This window comes from Acartia tonsa, chromosome 3, assembly GCF_053477335.1.
Source record: "Acartia tonsa isolate MP-2025a chromosome 3, ASM5347733v1, whole genome shotgun sequence".
NCBI classification, from domain to species: Eukaryota; Metazoa; Arthropoda; class Copepoda; order Calanoida; family Acartiidae; genus Acartia; species Acartia tonsa.
In genome coordinates this window covers 12,826,786-12,852,216 of record NC_137262.1, presented here as the reverse complement: position 1 = coordinate 12,852,216, position 25,431 = coordinate 12,826,786, and the positions used below count along the sequence as shown (strand labels likewise).

The 25,431-nt window shown below is 31.6% G+C and overlaps 1 protein-coding gene across 1 annotated transcript in view; it reads right to left on the bottom strand.

The window, feature by feature from the left end:
- Positions 1–862: 862 nt before the first annotated feature.
- Positions 863–25,431, bottom strand: part of LOC145313348 (latrophilin Cirl-like) — a 59,665-nt gene continuing 35,096 nt past the window's right edge. The window contains exons 3-10 of the mRNA XM_080152707.1: positions 21,367–21,481; positions 21,058–21,254; positions 10,191–10,393; positions 8,425–9,084; positions 5,958–6,043; positions 4,860–5,008; positions 1,886–3,646; positions 863–1,755 (exon numbers count right to left, since the gene is read on the bottom strand). Of these exons, the coding sequence (XP_080008833.1) occupies positions 1,460–1,755; positions 1,886–3,646; positions 4,860–5,008; positions 5,958–6,043; positions 8,425–9,084; positions 10,191–10,393; positions 21,058–21,254; positions 21,367–21,481 (3,467 nt within the window). The 3' untranslated portion in view covers positions 863–1,459. The remainder of the gene's footprint in view (positions 1,756–1,885; positions 3,647–4,859; positions 5,009–5,957; positions 6,044–8,424; positions 9,085–10,190; positions 10,394–21,057; positions 21,255–21,366; positions 21,482–25,431) is intronic.

Below are 25,431 nucleotides of genomic sequence, written 5' to 3'. Positions count from 1 at the left end.
AGACTAGCTTTGACCCAGGAGGTTTTTTTGGGGGGGGGGGGAATTTTCATTTTTTGGGGGGTTGGGGGTGTCCCACCCCCCAAGAAAAAAACTTAAAACCACCACAGGACCAATAGGTATATACCCTGAAGAGTAGAATCCAATCGGTTCAGTGGTTACTGAGATCTTAATTGGGACAGACAGACGGACGGACAGACATCAAACTACTTTGTATTATAGATAACACACGTACATAGATTAAATAAAAGTAATTAAAGAAAACAGAACGTAAAGACAAGTTTGTTTGTTTGAAGGGTTCATTTGAGATAATTTTTAAAAGCGAATCTTTTCTATAATTAGGGTCGATCCGTACGTACGTCCGTCCGTCACAGACGGATAGCTTTTTTCGTTAATTTAGGCATGTTAGAATTGTCCTATCGATTTCAAACTTTGCATGGGGATTCCTTTAGTAGTTAGGTTAAGAAAGTGTAGCAACTCTATAATCATTACAAGAATGTCCGTCCGTCCATTTTAAGCATGTTGAGTTTTTTACTTTTTTTAACAACAAATTTTTACGAGATTTAATCATTCGATTGGTCTGATTTTTGGTAGGTTGATTCCTGGGACAACAAAGTATAATGTTATAAGCGAAGCAACTCTATAATTAAGTCCTAAAAATGTAAGTAAGTCCATAAACATTATCCTGTATTAAGCAAGTTTTTTTTTTACAAATTTAATGCTCTCAAGACATGGCATTACTTCAGAGAAAACTTAATTTATGGGGCTGATTTTGACAGCTCAGTAGAAGGCTGAAACAGCAGACAAACCAACAGAACAAAAAATTGTAAGGCTGGTAAAAAAGTTTAGCCACCAAATAAAATTATTAAGCTAGAGATAATTTATTTCTAGATACATGATTCAATTAATTTATATATTGTATATTATTAACAAAAACTATTATTAAATATCATAATTATCACAGAGGTGTATTTAATTAAGTTAAATATGAAAACAATATGTTTGTTAGCGCATGGCTTGGCTATTTTCAAGGAGTGGGGTTTGTTTTTAAAAGTTTACAATTAAAAAAATATAGTAACATAAAAGTGGCAAAAAAAGTCAAAAATTAGGTAAATAAATATTTTAACATATAGAGTTTAGAGAACTTCAAAATGTTTCATTCTTATTGCTATTTTTCATTACTGTTATTTTTCTCTATTTTTTACACCATATACATACTTATATACATATATTATTATTATAATAAATCAATAACAAGAGATCATTTTATTATAAAGTCTTTGAGACAAACTTTAAATTCACTAAATAGAATATTGTCTGTACAGGATTATCACAAACTGAGCATGGCATATTGGCAGAAAGCACTGGGCATAGAAATATAATTATTTGCTGTATGTATTGCATCGATTTTTGACTCATTTTTTATCCTTCACAAAGGATTTATTCTCTACTGTACAATAGTCTATATTTGAGCCAAAGGATGGGCATACTGCCTTGGCAAAGTGCCGACCCTCTGCACGACAAACTGTGAGTGTACAGGGTTGTGGATCATGCCATGCTCAGTGGTGACAGGCTGGTGGTGGCTGGCCTGCACCTGGCTCACCATAGCGCTGGTCATTATGTCCGAGGGAGTTGTGTTGGCCACGGCAAAGTTTGCTGTGTTTATGCCTCTAAGTTCTGCGCCCTGGATGTATGTGTCAGAGAAGGAGGAGTACTGATGGAGGTCAGAGGCTGCTACATACGTTGATGTGTTGTTTCCTAGAACAGAACATAACATTAGTTAAGGCTAACAGAAAGAATATTTTAACTAAAATTTTTATTAACTTATAATTTATTTGAATAGGTAATAGTATCATTGAAAGAGAATTATGAAAATTTTTTTCATTACCTGCATCATCTTGGAGATTAAGACAGACAAACTGGTTTCCATTGACTGTTGTCACCTGCAGAGGAGCCTCTTGACCAGCTCTGGCCTCAATCATACCTGGATGGCCCATCAGGCCATTCTCATTGGTCAGAATGGGGAGGGAATCCAAGTTTAAGGCTTTGATTTGTTCTTCAGTCAGGTTTAGTGTGTGAATTGGCTCTCCGTTTTGGTTAAGACCATGGATAATCTCGCCATTGCTGAGAGCAAATGGTATTGGTTCAATGTGGCTGCTTACGAGATTCAAATTTTGACCCTGTTGCTGTTTTTGATCTTGAAACCTAAGTCCGGCAATTGATGGCAGTAAAGAGTTGCGGTTGTTGTTCAAATGAGCTGGAAGCCTCATCGACTGAGATTGGATACCCGCCGCATTTCCAAACATGCTTCGTTCAAGTCCTTGGCGCAAGAGTGGCTTGTTCTCCGCGTATCTGTTGGAGGACTGGCGGCTGACATCGCTGGAAGCCCGACGAAAATCCTCCTCCGACATGTCAGATACAGAGGACAGCATGTAGGTCTCGCTTTGGTTCATAGTCTCGTACACAGCACCTTGTGGGGCCGCGGGATGATCAGTGTCGGTCTTAGGGTCAATCTCCATATAGATATGATTAAAGGGGCTCATGGCACGTGTATTGTTGATCATTTTTCTTTGCATGGCAATGTCAGCTGCTTGAATTCCGGATGCCGGGCCAATAGTGGCGTGGCCGCAGTTGTTCTTCATCTTCAATGTCTTTCTGAAGTTTAGAGTCAATGGTTGCTGTGTATGCACTTGATCTTGTTGTTCATTCAGAGCTGTTTCCTGGTGAATACCATTATTAGTTTCTCTTAGAATATCCGCTGCTGAAATTGTGTTCCTCCTGACAGATTTATGAGCTTGCCCAAGGGAGTCTTGGCTTTTCTGCATAGCCAACATATGCTGGAAATACTGCTCAGTGTCCATCTCAATGTTTTGACCGCCAAGGACACTGCCATCTGTGTTCAGTCCGTTCAATTTGGGGGTGACTGTGTAAAAATTGCCCTGCTTTTTATCCTTTTCTGACAGCTCCTTTGTCTTGTGAAAACAAGGAATTCCAGATTTTTGCAGAACAGCACGACACTGGTAAGTCACCTTGAATCTACGCCAGGTTATAACTATGCTGAACAGAAGAATAGTCACACAGACCAGAGTGGCAACACTGGCAATAATAATGGTAATCTGATCTGTAACAGCAGTTTTGGCAAATGCCACCCCATTACTGCCTTCATCCATGATTAGAGCAAAATTTGTCAAGTGCTCACACTCGCATTGAGAATGCGTCAGGTTGGAGGCTATAAGCTTGCATCCATCCTCAGACCAGAATCTGGTGGTATAGTTCCAGAACACACACACAGGGTTGCTCACGTTTACAGTTCTCAAGTGTTTGAAGGAGATGCGCACAGGGTCGAGCAGGGGCGCGTGCTTCGCCTTTCCCAGTGAGGCGGAGATAACTTTAGAATTAAGGAATCTCAGGGGCCCGTCAGGCTTCTGATCAGGTACAAGAATCTCATCAAATTCATTGAAGGTTGTAAACACAACCCGAATGACACCCTCCTCGCTCGAGTCTTTTAGTGTAGTTGGGGATAACTGGATCGAATCCTCGCCACTCCATACACCAACATTTTGATCACGGGACCAGTCCTCGAGATTCTCAACGGCAGGGAAACGTTGTAGGATTGGATGCTTGGCGTCCATTACTCTCACAGATAACACTAAAACAGAAAAAAACATATAAAAACAATTTTTAAAAGTTTGTGTAAATAAAAAAAATATTGAATGTATGCACATAAAAATAAGCCATACTGACCCCAAAAAAAGTTGGGCATATTCTTGGCTTTAAAACTTTTTTATGCAAAAAGTTTTATTCATATTGCTAAAAGAAACACAAACTTTTGTTTGCTATAGTCCTTAAGATACATGTATAATGTAAACTTAAAACTGAATATATTAATAGTAAATCTATATAAATGTATAATACATTTTTGGCAAAACAATAGTATTTTTGGTAAATTGTTATTTTATATGATATCATTAAGTTAACTATATGTAGTTCATTTAGCTATTAACTTTTTCTTAGAATTGGCAACAAATATCTATTCCCAAGACACAGTTTAATGTTTAGGCTCCATATAAACAACAAAATGTAAAATAGGATCAATTTCTTTGATAGTTTTATTTATAAATTGTTATTTTTTTGTTATTAGTAAGCAGAATTTTATTATATATTTAAGAAGCGCAACTTTAAATAATTACTTTTTTTCTATTTAACGAATTACTGCTTTTTTATATTATATTTAACGGGGCTTAAGATGAGTAATTATGAAAACTATGCAAAAAAAAAGTTACATTAAGAAAAGATATAAAAACAAAATCTGTGGAGGGAAAAATTATTAAATGCGAGAGTAGAGTGAGGGAATATAATTATAAAGATGCCGCGCATAAAAAATGTATCAAGAAAGATAATATATTAAGGTTGAAGTAATATTTGCATACATGATTAAACAACTAAACTTTGATTGTATCAAAAAAAGGCGAAGTTGAAATAAAACCATTATAAGGGGAAGGTTGAAGGAATGAGTATGAAAAACACATGATAACATGTAATATACTATATATGGTGTATATTATGTATATTTAGACCTGGTATAAATTGTAGATGAGCCCTAATTTTGACTTGGGGGCATTTTAATCAATGCTATTTATACGATTCTCACAGCTCAACTTTTAATTACAATCTTATACATTATACAACTTCCTTATATCAAAATTATAAAATTTAGCTTGTATTTCAATGAGTCAAAAGCCAAAAGCACTAAAAAAATTTTTTTGCAATGAATTGAAATAATATCTTTTATAAAATTACCATCAATGATCAAAATCATCAAAAAATTGATAATAACAAAATCTTCAGCAAAAAATACTTACATATATTATTTGTAGGTTTGATAATGATCTTCTGATTGGCTACAGATTCAGCCAATAGGAAGGCGTTTTGTTCTAGACCTTTCATAAGTCCTGTTGCAGCTATGCTAACATCATCCGAACTCAAATCAGTCCATGATACATGATTTATCCTAAAATTAAGAAAATATAAATTCAAAGGTAATTTTTATTTGAGTAACTTACTGGCTATAGTGGACCTAAGAATAGTTTAAAGATTTCTAGGACTAATATCAATAAATTAGTTAAATAAAATCTTGATGTAGCACAATAAGAAAGGAATTGATAAAATCTGGCTTGGTATTTGTCTGCTTAGTAGTACTGTAATATATTTAGTTCTAGAGGCAAGGTTTTATTTGTTTGTTACAGGGGGATTTAAAAACCCTTCAACATTCCTGCCATTTGTACACCCAAGAATGTTTGTCATTGTATGTTATAAAATTTAAAAATGCAGGAGTGGTTTTAAATATAAACATTGGCATATCAAATTTGCACTTCAAATTTAAAATTTGCAAATTTTAAAAAGTACTAAAATTTTTATGTTTAGAGTAGCGGTAAAAATTTTCATATTTTATACTAATCTCGTATTTTATTTAAGTTTTAAATACCCTTGATATGCCTAAATGCATAAATATCTATGATAAAAAGTAAAAACTCATCTAGTTAGCATCATAAATCTTTTGTACCGGAAAAAGAAAACTAGGCCCTCTAGATCTATTGTTTAAAATGTTTTTGTTTTGGGTAGTGAAAAGCAATGTGAACAAAAATGTAGCAATTTCCTCAAGAGATTTGAATTAAACACATTAAAACCACCTCCCTTTATCGTTTTCACACAGACCTCTATACTTTTAAAGACACTTGTCCGCGAAAACAAAAATAAAAAGATTAATTATATTTTTCACTATTCTATGGCCTTTAAGCTTAACAAATTCTTGTATTTCATTTTCAATAGTATAATTTGGTGATAATTTACCCTTTTTAAAAATCTAAAGATTTAAATAATTGTTATCTAGGTTAAGATGAAAATATTTTTAAATTAATTAAATTTACTTTTGTATGAAAAAACGTGGTGGAATGTTTTACCTGTCTAGAAGGTGGCTGGCCGTGAGAACCACATTCTGTACCAGTTCTGTGACCAGGGATTCTTTCTCTGCCAGGTCACTCACAACCTATAAACATTGTTTCATGTACTAATTCTTATTATATAATGGCTTTGAACCGAGCCCTACAGGCATAAGACAATGAAAAATAAAGTGTGTTATTAACACAATTTATACTAATTGTTATTGTTATTAATGGTTTGGATATACTTTGATATACAGAGATTGGTTAATGGAAAATTTAATTAGTTCACTTTAATCATTGTTTCATGTTCAAATTCTTATAAATGGTTTTAAATCTTGTAATACTGGGATACGACAACGGCAAATACAATAATATTGCAAATAAAAATAGTTTAATATGCTAAGACAGAAATTCATCCTTTTAAATTTTAAGTCAGGAGAAGGATTAGTTTATATATCATTGTCTTATCTATGTATCTCTACTACTACAGCATGACCCTCGAAAAAGTATTTTTAAGCATCTGCAGCCCTTATTTCTCAATGAATTATAAAAAAATGCATATGTTCTTGTTCTCCATAGTATTCCACATAAGTAGATATAAAAATATTTTTTTTACCTCCATTGACACCGGAGATTTTTAGAGCTAAAGTTTTGAAAAAGTGACTGAGAAAAAGAATTTTTTTTGTTTCTCTTATTTTTTGGATGGTTATATTATGTTTTTCTGGCAACTGAATAATGAGACACAAAGAAAAACAAGTTAACTAATTATTTCTTTTTTATTCCACCAAAAAATATAAATTTTTAATGGCAAAAAACACTACTGAATGAATTGATTATTTGCAAATTTTAGGTTATTTATTAACCCTTATTTGAGAAAAGGATTAATTATGACAGTTGCTCCGCCTACTTTTCTGACATCTCAATAATTTAATAGGGGGTTAATTAAGCTTTTTAGACAAAAAAATCATTATGTTTTAATTTAATTTTCTTCATAACTTTTTTGTTATTAAAGTTAGGATTGTGAAACAAAAACAATTTTCCTGCTATATTCATAATGATTTATTTGGTTTTTTAATGATAAAAAATTTTGCCTAATAAGTAAGTTTTTCAAAATATCATTAAACTAAAAAGACTCAAAAAATATGTGTAAAAAAATGCTTTTTACTAAAAAACTAAATTTTTTATTTCATTTTTGTATAAAGTTTCTGCTAGTAACAAAAATAAAAGGATTTCTACCTTAATTTTGCTAAAAAAGTCGTTTCATGTTAAAAGTTACTTTTTCCTCAGTCACTTTTTCAAAACTTTAGCTCTAAAAATCTCTGGTGTTAATGGAGGTAAAAAAAATATTTTTATATCTACTTATGTGGAATACTATGGAGAACAAGGACATATGCATTTTTTTATAATTCATTGAGAAATAAGGGCTGCAGATGCTTAAAAATACTTTTTCGAGGGTCATGCTGTATATACAAAATCAAACTTGTCTTAGATTGGAATTACAAATTCATATAATGTTTTATATTGTTAAAAATCAAATCAAATGAAAATCATTGCCCTAATATGTTTTTGTAACCTTATCAAAGTCGTGTGAAAAAAGTGGTATAATTAATTTGTAACAATTTGACCCATGCACTTGATTTGATTGGCAAAAAAACTTGAATTTGCCAGACGTTGACATAACAGTCAAAATACAGAATTTAATTTACTGTTACAATTTTATAGGGGCGTAGCAACTCAGAAATTAGGTCAACAAACTAAATATATCTAAAATAATATTTGAGGGCAGATAGAAAGGTCTTCAATTCTATTATGTGTTGCCCTCGAACGACAGCTAAAAATAATGTTTCTTATTTTTTTTCTAATTAATTTCGTTGTTGGTATAAGCTGGTACTGACTTTGTTAATTGACATTTTTTGACGTCAGAAATGTTATAAAATTTAACCTAAAATTACAACAAACAATAATTTTCATTAAAAAATGGTTTATTATTAAATTAAAGAGCTTCACTACCATATGCTTTTATCATCCTTGTAATCTTTAAACCTTCCACCCACCATTTAATTATAAACTGCATTTTTAATTATTACAATTATGTACACTGATTTTTAAATAGCCATTAAAAGATCATAAATATTAATTTTAATGTTTTACAACTTTTTCCCAATAAATATTTTAAAATATTTGATTTTATTATGATTGGGCATGAAAGATTCTACTCTATATATTCTGCAAGTATAATTCAAAGGTTAATAGAGTAGGGGGATAAATTGAATAAAAAAAAGTAGGATCAGGCAATAAATATGATTTCAATTTTTGATAATGGAAGTTTTCGAGTCAGCAATTTGTTTGAGCCCACATCAAGCAAAATCATACCAATTTAGTGAATATGTACTCTGACAAGAACATGCATATACACTATTATATTTTAATAGGTGAGTTTAAAATGCAAGAAAATAAAATAGATAATTTTGATATAAAACATTACCTGTATGTCATAATTCATTCTTTCAGCCATGTGCTTGAGCATCTTGCTAGCCAGCATCAAGTCGCCGCCATAGAGTGGCTGCAGCCCGGACAGCTGCGCCAGATCCCCCGACACACCACTGATGCTCTCGCCATCCCGCAGACGTGAATCCAGGTTGGCCAACCATTTAGACTGACACTCAGCAAGGCTGGGGGAAAGGCTGCTCCAGCGGGCTGCAGTTTCGCCGAGACCGCCGTGACCAGCGCCGGAATTTGCCGCCCTCCAGGCAGAGCCGCCATTACCGCTAAGCAAATGTTGCGGTTGTCGTGTTGTTACAAGTCGATCGCATTTCCATTTGGCGAAGCCAATAGAACCACTTGGACATTCTAGGACCGCTGTATCGCCGGCGCGGGTCCAATTCCAGTGCAGGCCGCGGGCGGTCAACGGACCACAGTAGTCATTAATATCTTCAGGACCGTAATTGTTGTTGCCGTTATTACTGTTGGTCGCGTAGGAATCATGATAGCGGTTCGACTGTATACGGCTAGAGCTGACTGGAGCGGATGGATCGCGTTTCAACTGCTGGATTGACGGTGTTGGGGAGGGTACTGACTGTGGTATAGGTATCCTAAGCCGGTTGTTTTCCTCTTCGCGGGGATATTGCGGTTTGGGAACTTTTACCTGAAGTAAAAAAACTATTATTTTAAAAATCTATAAAATGCATCATATTTGATATTTTTACAATGCAAAACATTGTTGAAGAAATGTTGTGCAAAATATGATACGACAAAGAGCCGAACAAACAATCCGCTGCACGCCCTTTTTGGCACAGGTCTATGATCATATGATCTGGAATAAGGATATATCAACCCAGAAAAAAAGAATTAGGTCATGTAAAACATTTATACCTATTAAATATAACCAATAAATTACCATATGCAGAATATGTTTCTTTAGCTTGTGTAAAATTCTTAGCATAATATTTTTTACAGATGCCTAATCCCTAACATTGTTTATGACCAAATAACTGTGTTACACTCTGTGTTTATTTATACCATCATATAGCCTAGCCAAATCATACCTTTCCCACTATCAATTTCAAATGGTTTTGAAAGTAAAGCAGATTCCCTTAAAATTTTATCTAATAATTTGTAAAAAAAAAAAAAAAATTTTTTCTCTCTCTTGTTTGACAAAACTCATCAAAAAATTAAGAAGAAAAAACTACCTACTTCTTTGGTTTAAAATTTTGGGGCAAGAATAAAAATTGGGCGCGTTTTGAAGGATTATTTGACTAGCCTTTAATGGATAAAAACTTGAGCATTTTGAATGTGTGTGTGGCTAGCAATCTTATACGATTAAATTTGAGGAGTATGATAGCAAGAAATTTTGCCTTGGGAAAAACAAAGCTCAGAGAATTATTTTTAGTCAATACTTTGTTTAATAATTTTTTTCATATTGTACAAAATGCTTATTCTACAATATTCAAATTGCTCCAAATTAAAATTTTTGCAAAGAAAATAAAAAGACAGAAAAATGGGGCAAATTAATCAATCCAACTTCTGGCGATTTGAATAATGAAAATTGGATCAAATATTTAATTAGCCAATTATGATCTGGGTTAAGTTCTGAGAATTTTGTACAAGTAAAATAAAAAGATACACTGGTAATTATTCAAAGAGCAAGAGAAAGAATTTCATTTGATAGATCTTATAGAAAATAAAGGAATGAATTTTAAAGATATTTTACAATTCGGTGATTTTAGAGTGCGAATTTGTAACAATATTTACCTTTATAATCTTATCAGAATCTTGGTCAGCATAATCGTGTTCATTCTCAAAATCCTCGGAATCTATTTCTGGTGTCGTAGAGACGGTGGATGTTGTTGAGGGAGTGGAGGTTGACGGTGGTGGTGACAGGTCTGCCCAGCTCTTTGGTGGACTCTCTGGGAACCATGGGGGCCGTGGCCGCGACGTTGTTGATGTCACAATTTCTAAGAAACAAACAGTTGTTTAATGATTGCTTTATATTTCTTGCATTGTTCGCTCACAATGAGTCATGCTCACAATGAAAACAGGTCATCCTATTTGTAAAAGCTGGTATTCAAATATAGATTAATTCAAATTTAATTTCATTATCTACACATTGACACATTTTTATTACATTGAAATCCTTTAATAAATCCAAGGTAAACAAATTTTATTTAAATGACGTATCGAATTGCAATTATGAATTTAATGCAAACAAATATATTATACAAATATCAGGCGCTTGAATTAGGCCAAATAAATATTCATACCCAAACATTATATAAAGTTTATCATAGGATCGTCTTTCTATAATATTTTAAAGTTTAAGATTAAAGACTTTTTGTACTAAAAGTATACTTTTTCCTCATGTTTTGATAATTGAATTTCTAGAAGGAAATAAAGGTTTGTGCCTATAAATTTGATATTTTTTATATACTTAAATATTTATTCTAAATTCGAGTTTGGCCTAAACACACTCACACACACACAAATAAATACACACACAAACACAGTTTGTTGAGATTTCATGTTTCATCCCTTGTTAATTATACATCATTATATGACCTATTTTCTTCAGGGCCGAATAATCACCACTTTTTTATGGCAAAAATCAGATAAAATCTTTGACCCAATGCTAAAAAAACACTTGCTGAAGGACAAACGCATAAAATTTAAGATAAAGCTAAAAGTTTTTTTTTTATATTTGGTTATTGTTTAGATGGGTCTAGATTGTGTTTATATTGCCCCCTGTGATAAGATTGTTTACCATCAAATATCTTGCCCAGGGCAGTTTCTTTGGCTTAGATTCTCTCCCTATGTCTCCTTACCCCATTTATTTTCTGTTAAGGCCTATAATATGTATTGTGTATGTTCATGATTTCATCGGATTTTGATTACAATAATCCCATATACTTAAGTAGCTGGATGTTTGTATGTGTGTTCGGTTCATTAAGATCCCGAAAAGGCTTGATTTGATATGATCGGCTTTATATATATTTTTTATAAAAATGTTGCTAGAAATTTTGATGATTTCTGTTATGATCAGGGATCTTAAGGGATAAGACAAAGACCATTTTTGTTTATTAAATCGCTGGTGAAAAATTTTGAACACTGCTAGTTTGTATGGGTACTGTCCCTTTCGTGACTACGGCTCTTAAGGGGCGTTTCGTCGCATTTTCACAGAAGATTTTCCCCTATTTCAGCCCCTGCGGGGGGCTCTAACCCTGCGGGGCAATCACCTAACCTAATATAACCTAACCTAAAATGACCTATGAAAAGCTGCTGTGAAAATACGAAGAAACGCCCCTTAAGAGGCATTGTCACGAAAGACTATACCCGTTTGTATCAACTAATCAGGATTTTAAGCCAGTATAATTTACAGTCAAATGTCCCGAACCCCTACTCCCTGGTAATGATTGAAAATAGGAGGGTAAAAATTGTTCATGGTGAATCAAACTATTATTGTTTCTCTCCAATTCCAAGCAGTTCATTTCCTTTTACAGAAAATCCTAATGAAAAGAGGTTAAGCTACGGGTCATGGTGAAAATATTTCTATTCATAGGCTTCTGCTTTCTTACAAATTTGATTGGAAAATAAAATAAAAATCAGGGGGATTTAATTATTAAAAATGTATTTAACTTCCTAGTAAAATTATCTTTTTTCTAATTTCATGCTTTAATATGAATGAATCTAAGAAAAGATTTTTTTGTATTCAACAATTTTTTTGCCTTTTACACTAAAGCTCATAAAAGACGGAAGTGCAAAGCATGTTTTTAATGAATGTATGTATGGGAATATTGTATGCCTTTCATGTTACCCATGTAGGCCTGGAAAAAAAGGTCAAAATTACAACTTCATACAAGGAGGAAGAGGGGTGAGTAAATTATAACCCCCTTTGTATAAAATGGGGTTATAATAATATGTGTGTTTTGCAATGTTTAAAACATGAAGAACAAGAAAATTGGTAGATATGTTCTGAACATATGGATTTATTTGATTATGCTCAATTGTAGGGTTCGCCCATTCATCATTCAAAAACACCCACAAAAATGTTTATATTGTATGGAAGAAACTTAAAATAAACTTTTTTACCTAATTTTTAAATATATTTCTAAGTGTTGTACTCGTGACTTTTCATGGTTTTTATCTTGATGACAAGTGACACTAACATATCACTAGGCATATCAATAAAGCCACAGGCCCTCTCAATAGATAAACAACAGGCCCAAAAAAATGCCTCAAAAATAGATGTCAAAAAATTAATATCTTCCCTTTTCAAGCCACCATTCCCCTCCAAGATCTTTCCATCTTTCTAATGATATTGTAACTGAATGTCAAATAAAAAAGATTTAATCTTTATCTTTTGGTTCTTTGGGTGCCAACAAAATTTATGAATTAGCACTTCAATAAATTTCTGTATTTTTGGAAATTTTTATGGTTTGTTGTAACTTTAGAAACATTATTAATATAAATATAAGTATTGTATAAATTTGATTAAAACTAGCTGTTGTCTAAATATACTTCTTGTATGATAATAAAGTTGTTAAAAACATGTAAAAAAAACGTCACCATAATAACAATTTAATTACAGAGAACCCAAGTTCTGTAAAAAATGAGACCCGTTTTAATTTATGACCCTTTCAGTATTTTAAGGCAATTTAGAAGCAATTTAGTATATTTATATGCAAACACGGGCCTTAGGCATAAAAATACAGGCCCAACCCCAAAAAAACTAAACCTTTATTCAATATTCATATTTGTATACACTTTTAAGCCTACCAAAAATATGCAAATGAAATAAAGATTTAAATAGACAAAAGGCATTTGTATAATAATCAGCATGCCTACATATTTTTTGTCTTTTTGGTAAGACATTAAAATTTATGGTATAGCAAACAAAAATAAAAACAAAGGCAAAAATTATCATTAAAACTATCTTTGGTTGGGTATAAAGTCACGGAGTTAGTGATTTGAAAAACGTGTTTTTTTTTCTTACATTAACAGTAATCATTTGAATAAATTAAAAATGCATATGAGAAAGTACCACATTTTTTATCTACATTTAAGGGATAGCATAAATTTTTATCCAATAATTTACTTTTTCCTGCAACCCTGGTACAGATTTATGTCATTTCTAACGTATTTGCTTGAGGAAATACCAAAAAATGTCCCGTTTAAGTTAAATTATCAGCCACCACCAAGACCAGGCGGCAGCCTGCAGATTTATGTGACCTTAATCAATAATTTATATGTCTCACTGGGATCTAAATGAATGTCCTAGGGCCACTTCATGTTTAGCTTGTCAGAATTAGAAATACATTTATTAATTTTGACAGCCAACACAAATTGATATCATCTTTTGGAACGGAGAATATAAATAAATGTGTTGCCGGCAGATTTTGACATTTTTGTTTACTGGTCTAACAACCAAATAATTTGAAATGTATCTGTACAACTGAATAGTTTCATGATATTGAGAAAAAGATAAAATATACAATTAATAACTTTTATAATAACAAAAAAATATATTTGAAAATTGGGGAATAGTCCCTTTCGTGGCAACGCCCATTAAGGGGCGATTCGTCGTATTTTTTAAATTGCTTTTTATAGGTTATTTTATGTTAAGTTAGGTTATATTGGGTTAGGTGATTGCCCGACAGGGTTAGGCAATTGGCCCCGCAGGGGCTAGAAATATGAGGAAAGATACTGTGAAAATTACAAAGAATCGCCCCTTAAGGTGCGTTGCCACGAAATGGACTATACCCGAAAATTGATTAGTTGATGATTTGAGTGGTAAAATATCATTTCATTTACTTCTTTCATTGTTGTCAAAACTATTTTAAAATCGCCACTAAATAACCTAACTCACGAAAAAACATTTTTGATATTAAACCCCTACACTTATTTGCTTTTGCTATCTTGTAAAATCTTGTATATGGATGAGTAAATTCAAGGATGAACAAAATATTAAACTATTGTCCATAACATGTCCAGTTCATTTAAAAGTCCACCCAAGCAACAGCAATACATATGCACAATTAGTCGTTCAAACATACATATTACGTACAGGGGTTTTGGGGTTTTTACAAAAAGAATAAAAATAAAACATTAGTAATGCCAAAATATTTATTTACCTACTCAATTCAATTTTTGCAACAATTTACCGCAAACTATTTTCTTTAAAATCTTTTTTTTCATAAGCATAAAACACATATCTTTTTAAACCTGTACAGAGAAGTCATTTGACAATTTTGGTTATGGTTATTGTTATTGCTCATACGCACAATCGCACAAGGCCAGTTTTTTTGCGCGTATAATTATCATTGCTCTGGCACCTTTGTATGATTTGGACATCCTACAAAAAAATTATGTATATTCTTTTATTGCCCTCTTCTAAAATACAGGTTATTTGTAAACACATGGATTAAAGGCTTGAGAGATAACATTTAAAACCTGTAGAAAGTTTAGGGTAAAATAGTTTTGCTGGTGTCATTGTCATTTGTTGAATATTTTGGCACATTAGATTATATTGTGTATACCTTATTCTTGATTTTTGGTGTAAAATATGTTAACAAGGCATATTTGTAGGAATTCTGCACATATGTGTAATATGCATCCAGCAAGAGGACACTCTTAGGCATAGTTTATTTGCAGGTACTGTCAATAAATCACTGATCATGACATTTTGTTAGATAGCTGAAAATATAAAGCAATCCTAAAGTAAAAAACAGGCAGACAGGCGTAAACAGAAAAAATCAAAATCCGGGTATAAATCAACTAAAAACTAATAAAAGAGTGTTCCTTTAAGTTTGAACGCCAAGTGGACGTATTCAAATGATGTGTGAATTTTGATGTATGGTACTCTCAGTGGTTGGGGTCACCCCACAATATTACACAAATTTGTTGGCTAAATAACAACAACAAACCTATTTTTTATTTCTTTATTAACTAATTTTGAGAGAAATAATTTGTCCTTCTTCAATTTTTAAATTAGATTTATCTCTTTCAATCAATAAAAAAGCACATACGGTTTTTTAGGGGTCTTTTTTCCAAAGGTATTTGTTCACTGCCTGGTAATGCACGAAGCTCGTGGTGTAAACACTCCATATTAAGATTCAAGGGTCAACAAGGAGGTGTGGGGTAAGCATTTGTATGTATGCAATGTCAAAATATTGCGACATCTTGGGCGTGAAGTGTAATACTTTAGACAGGAGAATGTTTTAAGTCAACGTCAATCTAAAGACGTTAAAATAATAACATTTGTTGCGTCTGTATATAAAATTGAGAAGCTAATTACAACTTCCAGACAAATTACGTGAAATCAAACGACGACGGTATAAAAACAACATTAAAATGGTTTAATACCCATATTTTTTAGGACATCCTGCTACTAAGTAAAAAAATCCAAAAATGATTAAACTATTCACCAGAGCCAAATGATTAAAGAGAACCATTTAATTATTTTGTTTTGAATATGCATCATTAAATGCAAAAAAACAATATCAATACAAAATGCAACAACAATCAAAAAAATTGAAATGATTCTAAATTTGGCACAACAGTAATCATAGATCCTTCTCTTAGTAAAAATATCTTGCTATCAAAAAAAAGCAGAGACAAAACCAAATAAAAAGTTTTTCTTGCTAAACTACAATTGTAAATAAAGATGTAGATAGATAGAAAAAAATCTAAATTGTTTCTTTGCAAAAATCGTATCATAAATTTGTTTAAAATGGATGGAGCACAAAAAAAACTGGTAAGAAAAATATATAATGATCGCTACACTCTTTAATTCAAACTTTAAATCAAGTGTATTCTGTTTTGCTTTTATTCAATTTAAGTTTTTACTTAAATAAATAAACAGAATAAAGAATATTTTTAGCATGTATTAAAACTAAAATAGTTTTTATACTTATTTTTAAGAATGACAATATAGCACTTTTTTTCAAGAAGTCGAACCATAATAAAAATGTATTTTGTTTAAAATTGAATGGTTAAGCATACGCCCCTAAGAATAGAGTTATATTGAATAATTCCAACACCTACACCAACAAAGATAAATTCTCACGAATATTCCCTGTCAATTTTCAAGCTTTGCTTTGGGTCAATTTTAATCAGGAATAAAATTCAGAAAATTAATTTGTGTATCATTTAGGTTTCCTTAAACCTTGTTTTATTGTTGATTTCTACAGAAAAGGATCTCTGTAACAGCTAGACTGAGTTGTACTTTACAGGGAAGGTACTGAAAAACAAAAAAAGTCTACAATGTTAACAGGGTTACTAAAATACTAGTCTAACAATTTGAATTAATTGTTTGAATATTATTTTCAGAAAGACAGCACACTATATCAAAATTGACAAATGAACCGATCGTAAAACATGTACCTAGTCTATGTACAGAAATGATTGCAAGTACAAAGAGCAAAAATTATGAAATAAACTGTGTAATGAACATGTATGTATACAATAATTTTGCATATTTAAGTCCGCTATAGATTAAACATTTGACCAATGCAAAGCTTCTCTATAATAACTTTCAGAATTATAGAAAATATTCACAAATTTGCAAAAGAAAAAACCTTGTTTATATTCGGTAAAAAAGATTACAAATTTAAATTTGTTGGCAAACTTAAAATAATTTTATGTTCTGTACTTTATATTACATTGTTTTAATCTATAGCTGCACTACTTTGTTATAGTTTATCCTTGTATAAAATATTGGAGAACCTAATGAATAAATTTTGATGATTATCATGGACCCGTAAAAAATGAATATGAATAAGAAACGAAACAATAATGATTATTTGGGTTGGCAGAATGTTTTTAAATGCATAGGGTGATTAAAAATTCATCTATTTTTAATATACAGACAACATGTATGTATAGTTTTTTGTGTACTTTTTATGCTTGTGGTGACCATACAGAAAAATTCTTGACAAATGACACTAAAAGGCATTTGATTGTTGGTTATAGGTTGGTCTGGACACCCTTTCTTTCTTGAATAATGAGGCATAGAAAATAGAAGGGCCTGAGGACATGGCTTAGTTAGCCCTGGGGTCCTACATATCATTTCAACTTGGTTTGATTGGGATAGAAAAGGATTAGTTATATATAGAAAGTTTGGGCTTCACAACTTTAAAATTTTAAAAACACATATCCTCATTTTTCTGTAACTGTATCAAAAGACCATACTTACTGTTCGACAGATTTAGCTCTACTTTTCATAGAAGCTTCATAATGTCCTAAGTAGGTTTTATGCTAGGGGAGATTAAAAGCGTAGTCGCTTATATATTTGGAAAGGAATATAATATTAGATAATAAAATTTTAAAGTTGCAGTGAAAAGTAGAGACTCATTTATTTAAAAACTAGAAAAAATATATGAATATATTAAAACAGATGCCCTTTTTTAGACTTTATTCTTCTGTGGATTACGTGTACATTTACAATATACAAAGGTATTACTATATATGTATATATGCAGACCAATTTCACCCTTCTTTTACGTTAAAAATACCGCCAATGACCCAACCACTTTTCAGGGCTACAGCTTTTAAAAGAAAATTAAACAAAGATATTTTGGTTAGATTTTAAGCGTGTAATGAAAATGTATTTTTTTCATCATCAACAAAGAATGTTAGATAATGTTGTAATTTTAAGTATAGATAGACATATGCCCGAAGTTATAGTACCGATAAAAATAGGTTAATTTTGTTGCTTAATAGGATGCATGCATCTAAAATAAACTAAAGCATCACCCTCTAAAAAAATAGTACCAAGTCACTTTTTTCCTTTAATTTCAATGGTTTGCTCCCTTTGTCTGAGAAGGGGGGACAACAATAGAGGGAACATCCAGTTATAATAGAGCATGACCTGGGCTTGAAAGACCCCCTGTCATGACAAAAAGCATTACACATAACAGCATCCAACACCCCCAATATCCGTTCCTTACTGATAATTTTTAATTAAAAGTACCATTAGAGAGACTACCAGAAAATGTGATAGAAAAAAAAGAACAAGAATGATAACTTACAAATGTATTACATCAATATCTACTAATTCTATAAAATAATATATTTCTTTTAAAAAAATATTGTAACATTATTGTGCCCTTTATAAAAAGTTTACTCTGTATTTGAATCTCTCCGTGAACAATAAAGATCTCTAAAATGGCTTGAGTTAAGTGTTCTACAAAGTTCAGGGATGCATCATATTAGTCATTGGTATTATTTATTAAACTTGCAAGTAAATTTTTACTGAACCAACCATCCAGCCAAAACAAAATATAATAGGAAGGAGCATAATTTTGAGTAGCTGCGCTTCTGAAAAAGGAATAAAAAGAGAAGCTGGGTGTGAAAAGGTTGAGGGTTCAAATTTCAATAGGCAACCAACCAGGGGAAGTAGTTAGTCTACTACAGCCACCAACCACTTTTTATACAATTTTACCGGGGTCCGGCAGCCGCGCTTCAGCCGCCTGTAAGCTTCGGGGAAATCAACCTTTTTATAATGAAAAGTAAGCAGGAAGTCTATATCTGACTTCTTTTTTAAATCTCAAAGTATCCAAACGGGTTTAAATTTTAGGCTTAGTAGTGGCTTACGCGCGGCTGCCGAGCCCTGAATTTTTACAAAGTTTTGATTTGAATGAATGGATACATTTTTATAAAGTTTATCTTTTAAATCAGAAAATATGAATTTTTCAGATTGAAGAATGCACATAATGTCAAGAATAAGAATTTTTGAAAAAAAAATAAATCCTTAAAATAATTTTAATTTTAACATTTCTAATCTAAAAAAAATACAAAAAGTTCAATATTTGAGAAAAAAAGCAGCATGAAAAAACGTTGCCTATAAAAGTTTAATTGCTAGAATGACATTAAGAAAGGAACATAATTTGAACCACCAAAAAGTAAAGGTGTATAATTTAGCCACCTTTTTCAACCACTACTCCACTGCCATATGGCTGTACATTTTTTGCTTGGCCTTCCCTACCCTGCAATTTTAATCAGGGCTTTTATTTCTGTAAAAATGATTAAAGGGTTAGGCTCATCAAGACGGAATGAAATGGAAAGATGGATGGAGCAAATTGATCAGTTGCAAACAATGATTAATTTGCTAAAATAGTTATTGTAAATATTTATACTTTAAAGGAATGGGATTTTAGTCAGTAAGCCTTGTGTAATATAATAATATAAAATAACAAGAAATAGCTTGGCATATTTAAGTTTTAAAAGTTTAGTGATCCTAAAATACAATTGATTTTTCCTCTGGGGGAAGACGAGATGAGTAGCTGAATCTTAAACCACTCAAAGGAAATTCTAGAAAATTAAAGGGTCGCAAAAAGTTCAGCATTATTGTGGGTTCCCTTTTCATCCGTCTTCAAGACCCTTCCAACTCATGTCCTTTTCATTTACAATGCTATTTTGAGTTGGCCAGCTACTCTGTAATTAACAAGAAACCGTCCGTCATTGAATAGCTCATTAGACCTCTGAATTCTTTGGATTGTATTCAAACATCATTTTAGTTTCAAAGACATATAACATATTTGTTGAAAGAAGTTACTAAAAAGCTAATGTTATGTTAATTTCTTAAAATAAGAATATACAAAAATACCAGTAGCAACTAATGTAAAGTAAAGTAAAACTCATGTTTATTAAAACCATGACTTTTAATAGCTAAAATTGTGCAATATAAAAAAAGATTAACCTAGGGCCACAAAAATTATGAAGCTATTTACATTTAACTAGTGAAAGTGTCATTGAGTCACTTTTTAGTTTCACACCGGACATACCAAGGGGAGAAAAAAAGGATACAAGGCTCAAACAAGTGGAGAGTTTACACATGGGGAAATCGTTAGGTTTCTTATGGGCATAAAGGAGTGTTTTAAGTGGTTATATCTAAAAATTATAAAGGGGAGAATGAATATATCCTATGATTTACTTTGTCTGTCCGGCTAATTGCATGGTCATTGCATTTTTTTTCCATATTAAAAACAAATAAACAAGAAATATTTCAGTTGAGAGAAAAAATAATTTTGGTTAAAAATCGTAATTTCAAACAATACAAATTTTCAATACTAAAAATTTACTTTCCTATTTCTATTGGTAGATAAATGGACTTACTACGTTTTGAAGTAGCTGTGCTACTAAGAAACCACACACTAACACACACGAGCATTGGAACATGCATATGTAAAAATTACACCCAACCCTCTCCCTCTTTCTATTTAATGACCCTAACCGTGTCTATGTTTCATTTTTATACAATATCAAAATTTAAAATCTAATATGCAATAATCAAAGATTGTCTTCTTATATTTGGCATGACCAAACGGGAGAAAATCAAATCCTTTAATTTTGTATCAAATATCATTATGATAAAATATTGGGTTTGACATAAAAAAATAGAAGCACAGCTACTTCTGCATTTGTATAGTTATTTATCGCATAGTATTATAAACAGCTTTCCGCGGATATAAAAACGTACACAAAACAGGGTTTAATATTGTGATTATACATTTTATATTTGTAGAAAACTGGATATAATTCTATACGATACATGATTTTTTAGTGTGGCTGAAAACCGGTTCTCACCCCCCGGTTATTAATCGGGTTCAAAAATGTTTGGACTTACCAAGCGTACAGGTATAATGAACCTCGACATATTTCCTAGTGCTAGGACATGGATCTCCGAAAATTCTGCTGTCCACAGGTACCTCGCAGGTATTCTCGCCCTGGCACCTGGATCTGATGACCCGCAGGGTTCTGGGCGCCATACAGTTCACTGAGTAGTCGGTCACCCCGTTCGGGTTGCATATCGCTATGCTAAACCTAAAAAAAGGAGTTTTATAAAAACAATTGTTTTGCATGATAAAAAAAATCATTAAAAAAGTAACATATTTAAGACAGGTAATAGTAAAAGGCAGATAAAAATAACCCTTACCTTCCAAAATTAGCTCTTATGATATTAAGATTAAGCCCAACAGGACACGTTATGTTTAGGAGACTTTCTTCACAGGCATAGGCTGTCTCATATTCTTGGAGGTCTGCTCCAATTCCTGAAAAAAAAACATAAATTTTAAAATAAGATTTTACCTTTTATATTATTTGTCTTAAATGCTATTAATTTGACATATTACGCTGTATCTTTTGCTTACAATTTATATAAAAGAAAAGCAACGAGCTTGCAATATATTATACAGTGTATGAGAATCAATATAATCTCAACTACTAAGATAATGATACCCATAAATTCAAGCAGAAATTTCGCGGATTTACTGCCAAAATTTCTCAGAACACTAAACTTTACAAAATAAAATAAAAAAGCATTCTACAAAAATGGCGCTATTAGTATAATAAATGTATGTTTAACATGTAGTTATCAAAAGCAGGACCAAAATATAAATTTAAAAATGCATTTTACATATAATAACATTATAAACTGGATACTTTAGATCAGGTGTCATGATAATATATATAGAGCTTGATGTTCATAAAAATTTGCAAACAACCGAGGACCCCTTTTGTAACTTAACCACCGAGTTTCCGCGAATAAGTTTAAATTCAAGATAGGAAATTTGACCATTCAGGGTTATAAAGAAGTATGACTTTTCACAATCTTACAGGTGGGTACCAGTACTATTATATTGTCAGGGCTCGGCAGCTGCTCATTAGCCTACACTTTAAACAACTTTAAATGATTCAGAAAATTTATGAAATGGACGGATTTTCATTGTAGGAAAAGTATTAGCAAACATTTATCTAATTTTTAATTTATAAAACGTTTATTACCCTGAGGCTCATCGGCGGTTTGCACGCAGGTGACGAATCCTAAATATAACTGTTAGGCTGTTATAGTAATATTATAATATGTGACAAGAATCCTTTTTTTGTGCAAAATTATGCTTAATTTCAAAAATGCGCAATTTTGTAAAATCTGTATGTTATTTTAAAAAGGGCCAAATGAACTTCTGAAGGATATTGAAGCTATATTCTGCATATATGGTACGGTCAAATCTTGATTATTGACGTTTATAAGTTTTGTAGCTGGGTTGTTTAAATTCTTGCACAGCAAAAAAAATGCTTTGGTTTAGTTGATAGCTTGTAAACTGTACTACAGGGCGGCTAAATTTTTGGATGTAAATTTTTTCTCTCAAATTTCAAAATGTCTTAAAGATGTTTTTATGAATTAAATTGTAAATATTTTTTGTAAAAATGTTACAGTTTTTAAAGCTATTACCATAAAACACCCTGTAAATACAGTTTAAATGGCAGACAGATAGAAGGGGCCCAAAAAAAGAGAACCCACTTTTAAATTAGATTCCACTGCATCTAGCTAAAAATTCCTGGTAACCCCGATTCTAATTGGCTCTTTTTACACACTATTTAAATATAAAGTATCTTTGTACAGGGATGTAAAGTGCATTAATAAAGAAAAGGCTTTTATTTTTTTGTGAGGCTGGCATGTAATCACTGAAAGTAAATTAAAATGAAACAGAATGCTATATAAGTTTAAAGGCAAATATTTATCTTATTACCTATATAAAGTAGTAAGAATTTTTGTCTGTAGTGAAGGATCTTGCTAAGCGCTGAACCGATATGGTTTCCCCTTTACAGTGTATCTTGTTATAGTTCATGAGATGGTTTTAGGCTGTTTTATTTTTATAAATAAGTCTGGATATGGTTTATGGCTATTTTTATGCACTTCCTTTTCCCTTCGAATTTACAGCACCTATCAGCTAGGGGCGTATCCGCTAGTTCTATAATAAAACATGAATTAAAGGACCAACAAATAATAAATCAGGAAGCTTTTGAAAATTCAATAATCCAAATACTAAAATCCCTGAACATAGCTCCATACAAACAGATAATCTGTATTGCAAACTTTCAACCAAATGCAGTAAAAATTGATCCAATTTAAAGAGCGCGGCTCCGCTTTATAAGGCCCTCTATAAATTGCATTCCATTCGCAAAGGAATTACTTCTAATTAGGCTCACATTCCTCTATATACAAAGCATGTATATGGAAAAAAGAAGAGTTTGCTACATTTAGAATATGCAGTTAATTTTCAAGACATAAAGGAATGTTATATTCAGATTTTTGTTTAGTCGAGAATATTTATTTAAAGAAGAAAAATCTTGAATCTAGCTTTTCCACCAGTATAAAATAATCATTATTTGACAAACCTATATCAGAAAAAATGTTTTTAAAAATCTCTCAATGATTATAAAAAAATCTTCTAAATCAAAACCAATATCTCAGTTCAAATGTTGAAACTCCACCCTAAGTCATAAAATTTCCCCCTCGCTCCCACCTAAATGTGTGTCAAAACTAAGTTGAAATTAAATTGAATAAAAAGTTGAGTTTTTGCTACATTTATTCGCACGGACTTGGAAAAAAGGCTTTCCCTTCCATTCAAAATGGTGCTAAGCAAATTATTATCATGAAATAAAAATTTATGCCAGGATAAAAAGTATTTGATTTTTAAAAATTGTATTAGTAAAAAAATTAAATTTAAAATTTGAACCATTTATCCTCAAACATCCAAGCCAATTGAGTTTATGTAAGAAATGGATTTTCTTAAAAATATAAAATATATTTCACATATATAGGTCAAAGATTATTTTGTAATTTATATGAAAGAAATTACATTTTTGCAAGAAATAATTTATTTCTTATAATCAAATTATGATATCATTTATGTTACTTTCATAGATAGATAGAATTATTACGAGGGAAAATAATGTAAAAGTTCTTCACCTTTCCTGCATAAAATAAAACACACACCCGCACACACTCAAACTCACATTAAAAACTTTTATTTCAACACACAAAAGAAAATTTGGATGGAATTGCTGAGAATAAAAAGGTTTACGGTAATTTTTTAACTTTGTTTCCCTTTCACACATCTACAAATCTATTTTTCTAAAGATTTAAATAAAAACGTCTTTCTTTTGAGTGTTGGTTTCTTTCCTACAGCTACTTCCTAGCCAGAGGCAAAACTAATAAGCATAATTGTAAGGTGGCTTCCCAAAAAATCACCCATCCTTGTCAAAAAAAGACATTTTATTTCAGAAAAAAAAAGTTCATGGATTTTTTATTTTTAAATTAAATTATATTGATAGACAGGAATATAAAAACCTACAGAAAAACGAAGAAAATATTTATAATGTTCTTTTTGAACCAGGACAAGATTAAGTGACGATTATTTTCCTGGAGTTACATATCCCTGATCCTGCATAGAGTCCAGAAGAGACCTGGCTCTCAGATTACCTCCGGAAAGTATAAAACCTTTCCAGCAAAGCTCCCGCAGGCAAAACAACTTAAAATTGAAAAGTTATATTTTACCAATATATTGGAGCAAGTTGTGCTTATCCTACACATAATTCATCCTTGAAAAGTTGGCTACATCGGCTCAGGTTAAAGGTAATTTTTATGTAATTCTGTTAGAAAAACATGGTAACATTTCTTATTCTTGACCCAATTGTGTAAGGTAGATGTTAAATAATATAAACAAGGATGATTTTTTCTATGATTACTATTAGCGAAGCTTTTTAAATAAGAAACTGAAAATTTGGGCTCACATTGCTAGATAGAAAGCAATAATGAGAAAAAAATAAGTGCATATATTTTTTTATTAGCCTACACGAGTTTGCCTCCTTTTTTGCCTGTGTTGGGTCATCACCTTTAGTACACTGAGATAGACAGACGGACAGGGAAACTCATATAGTAGCTTTGCTACTAAAAATAAAGGAAAGTGGGGAAAATTGTACTCTACATATAATATTCAATGTGCTATAAATTTTTATATTTTATCAGAAAGAAAGGTTTGAAAGAAATAATGGCATTGCAGATCCTATTATCATTGGGAAAAGGTAATAGAATTTTCAATCTTCTTTTACTAGAAAATAGAAATATTTCATTTTGAAACCCATCATAATAATGAGATGGGAGGTTGGATAAAGTGAGCTTATGTTCTATTATCATGGGAAATATATGAAAAGTAAT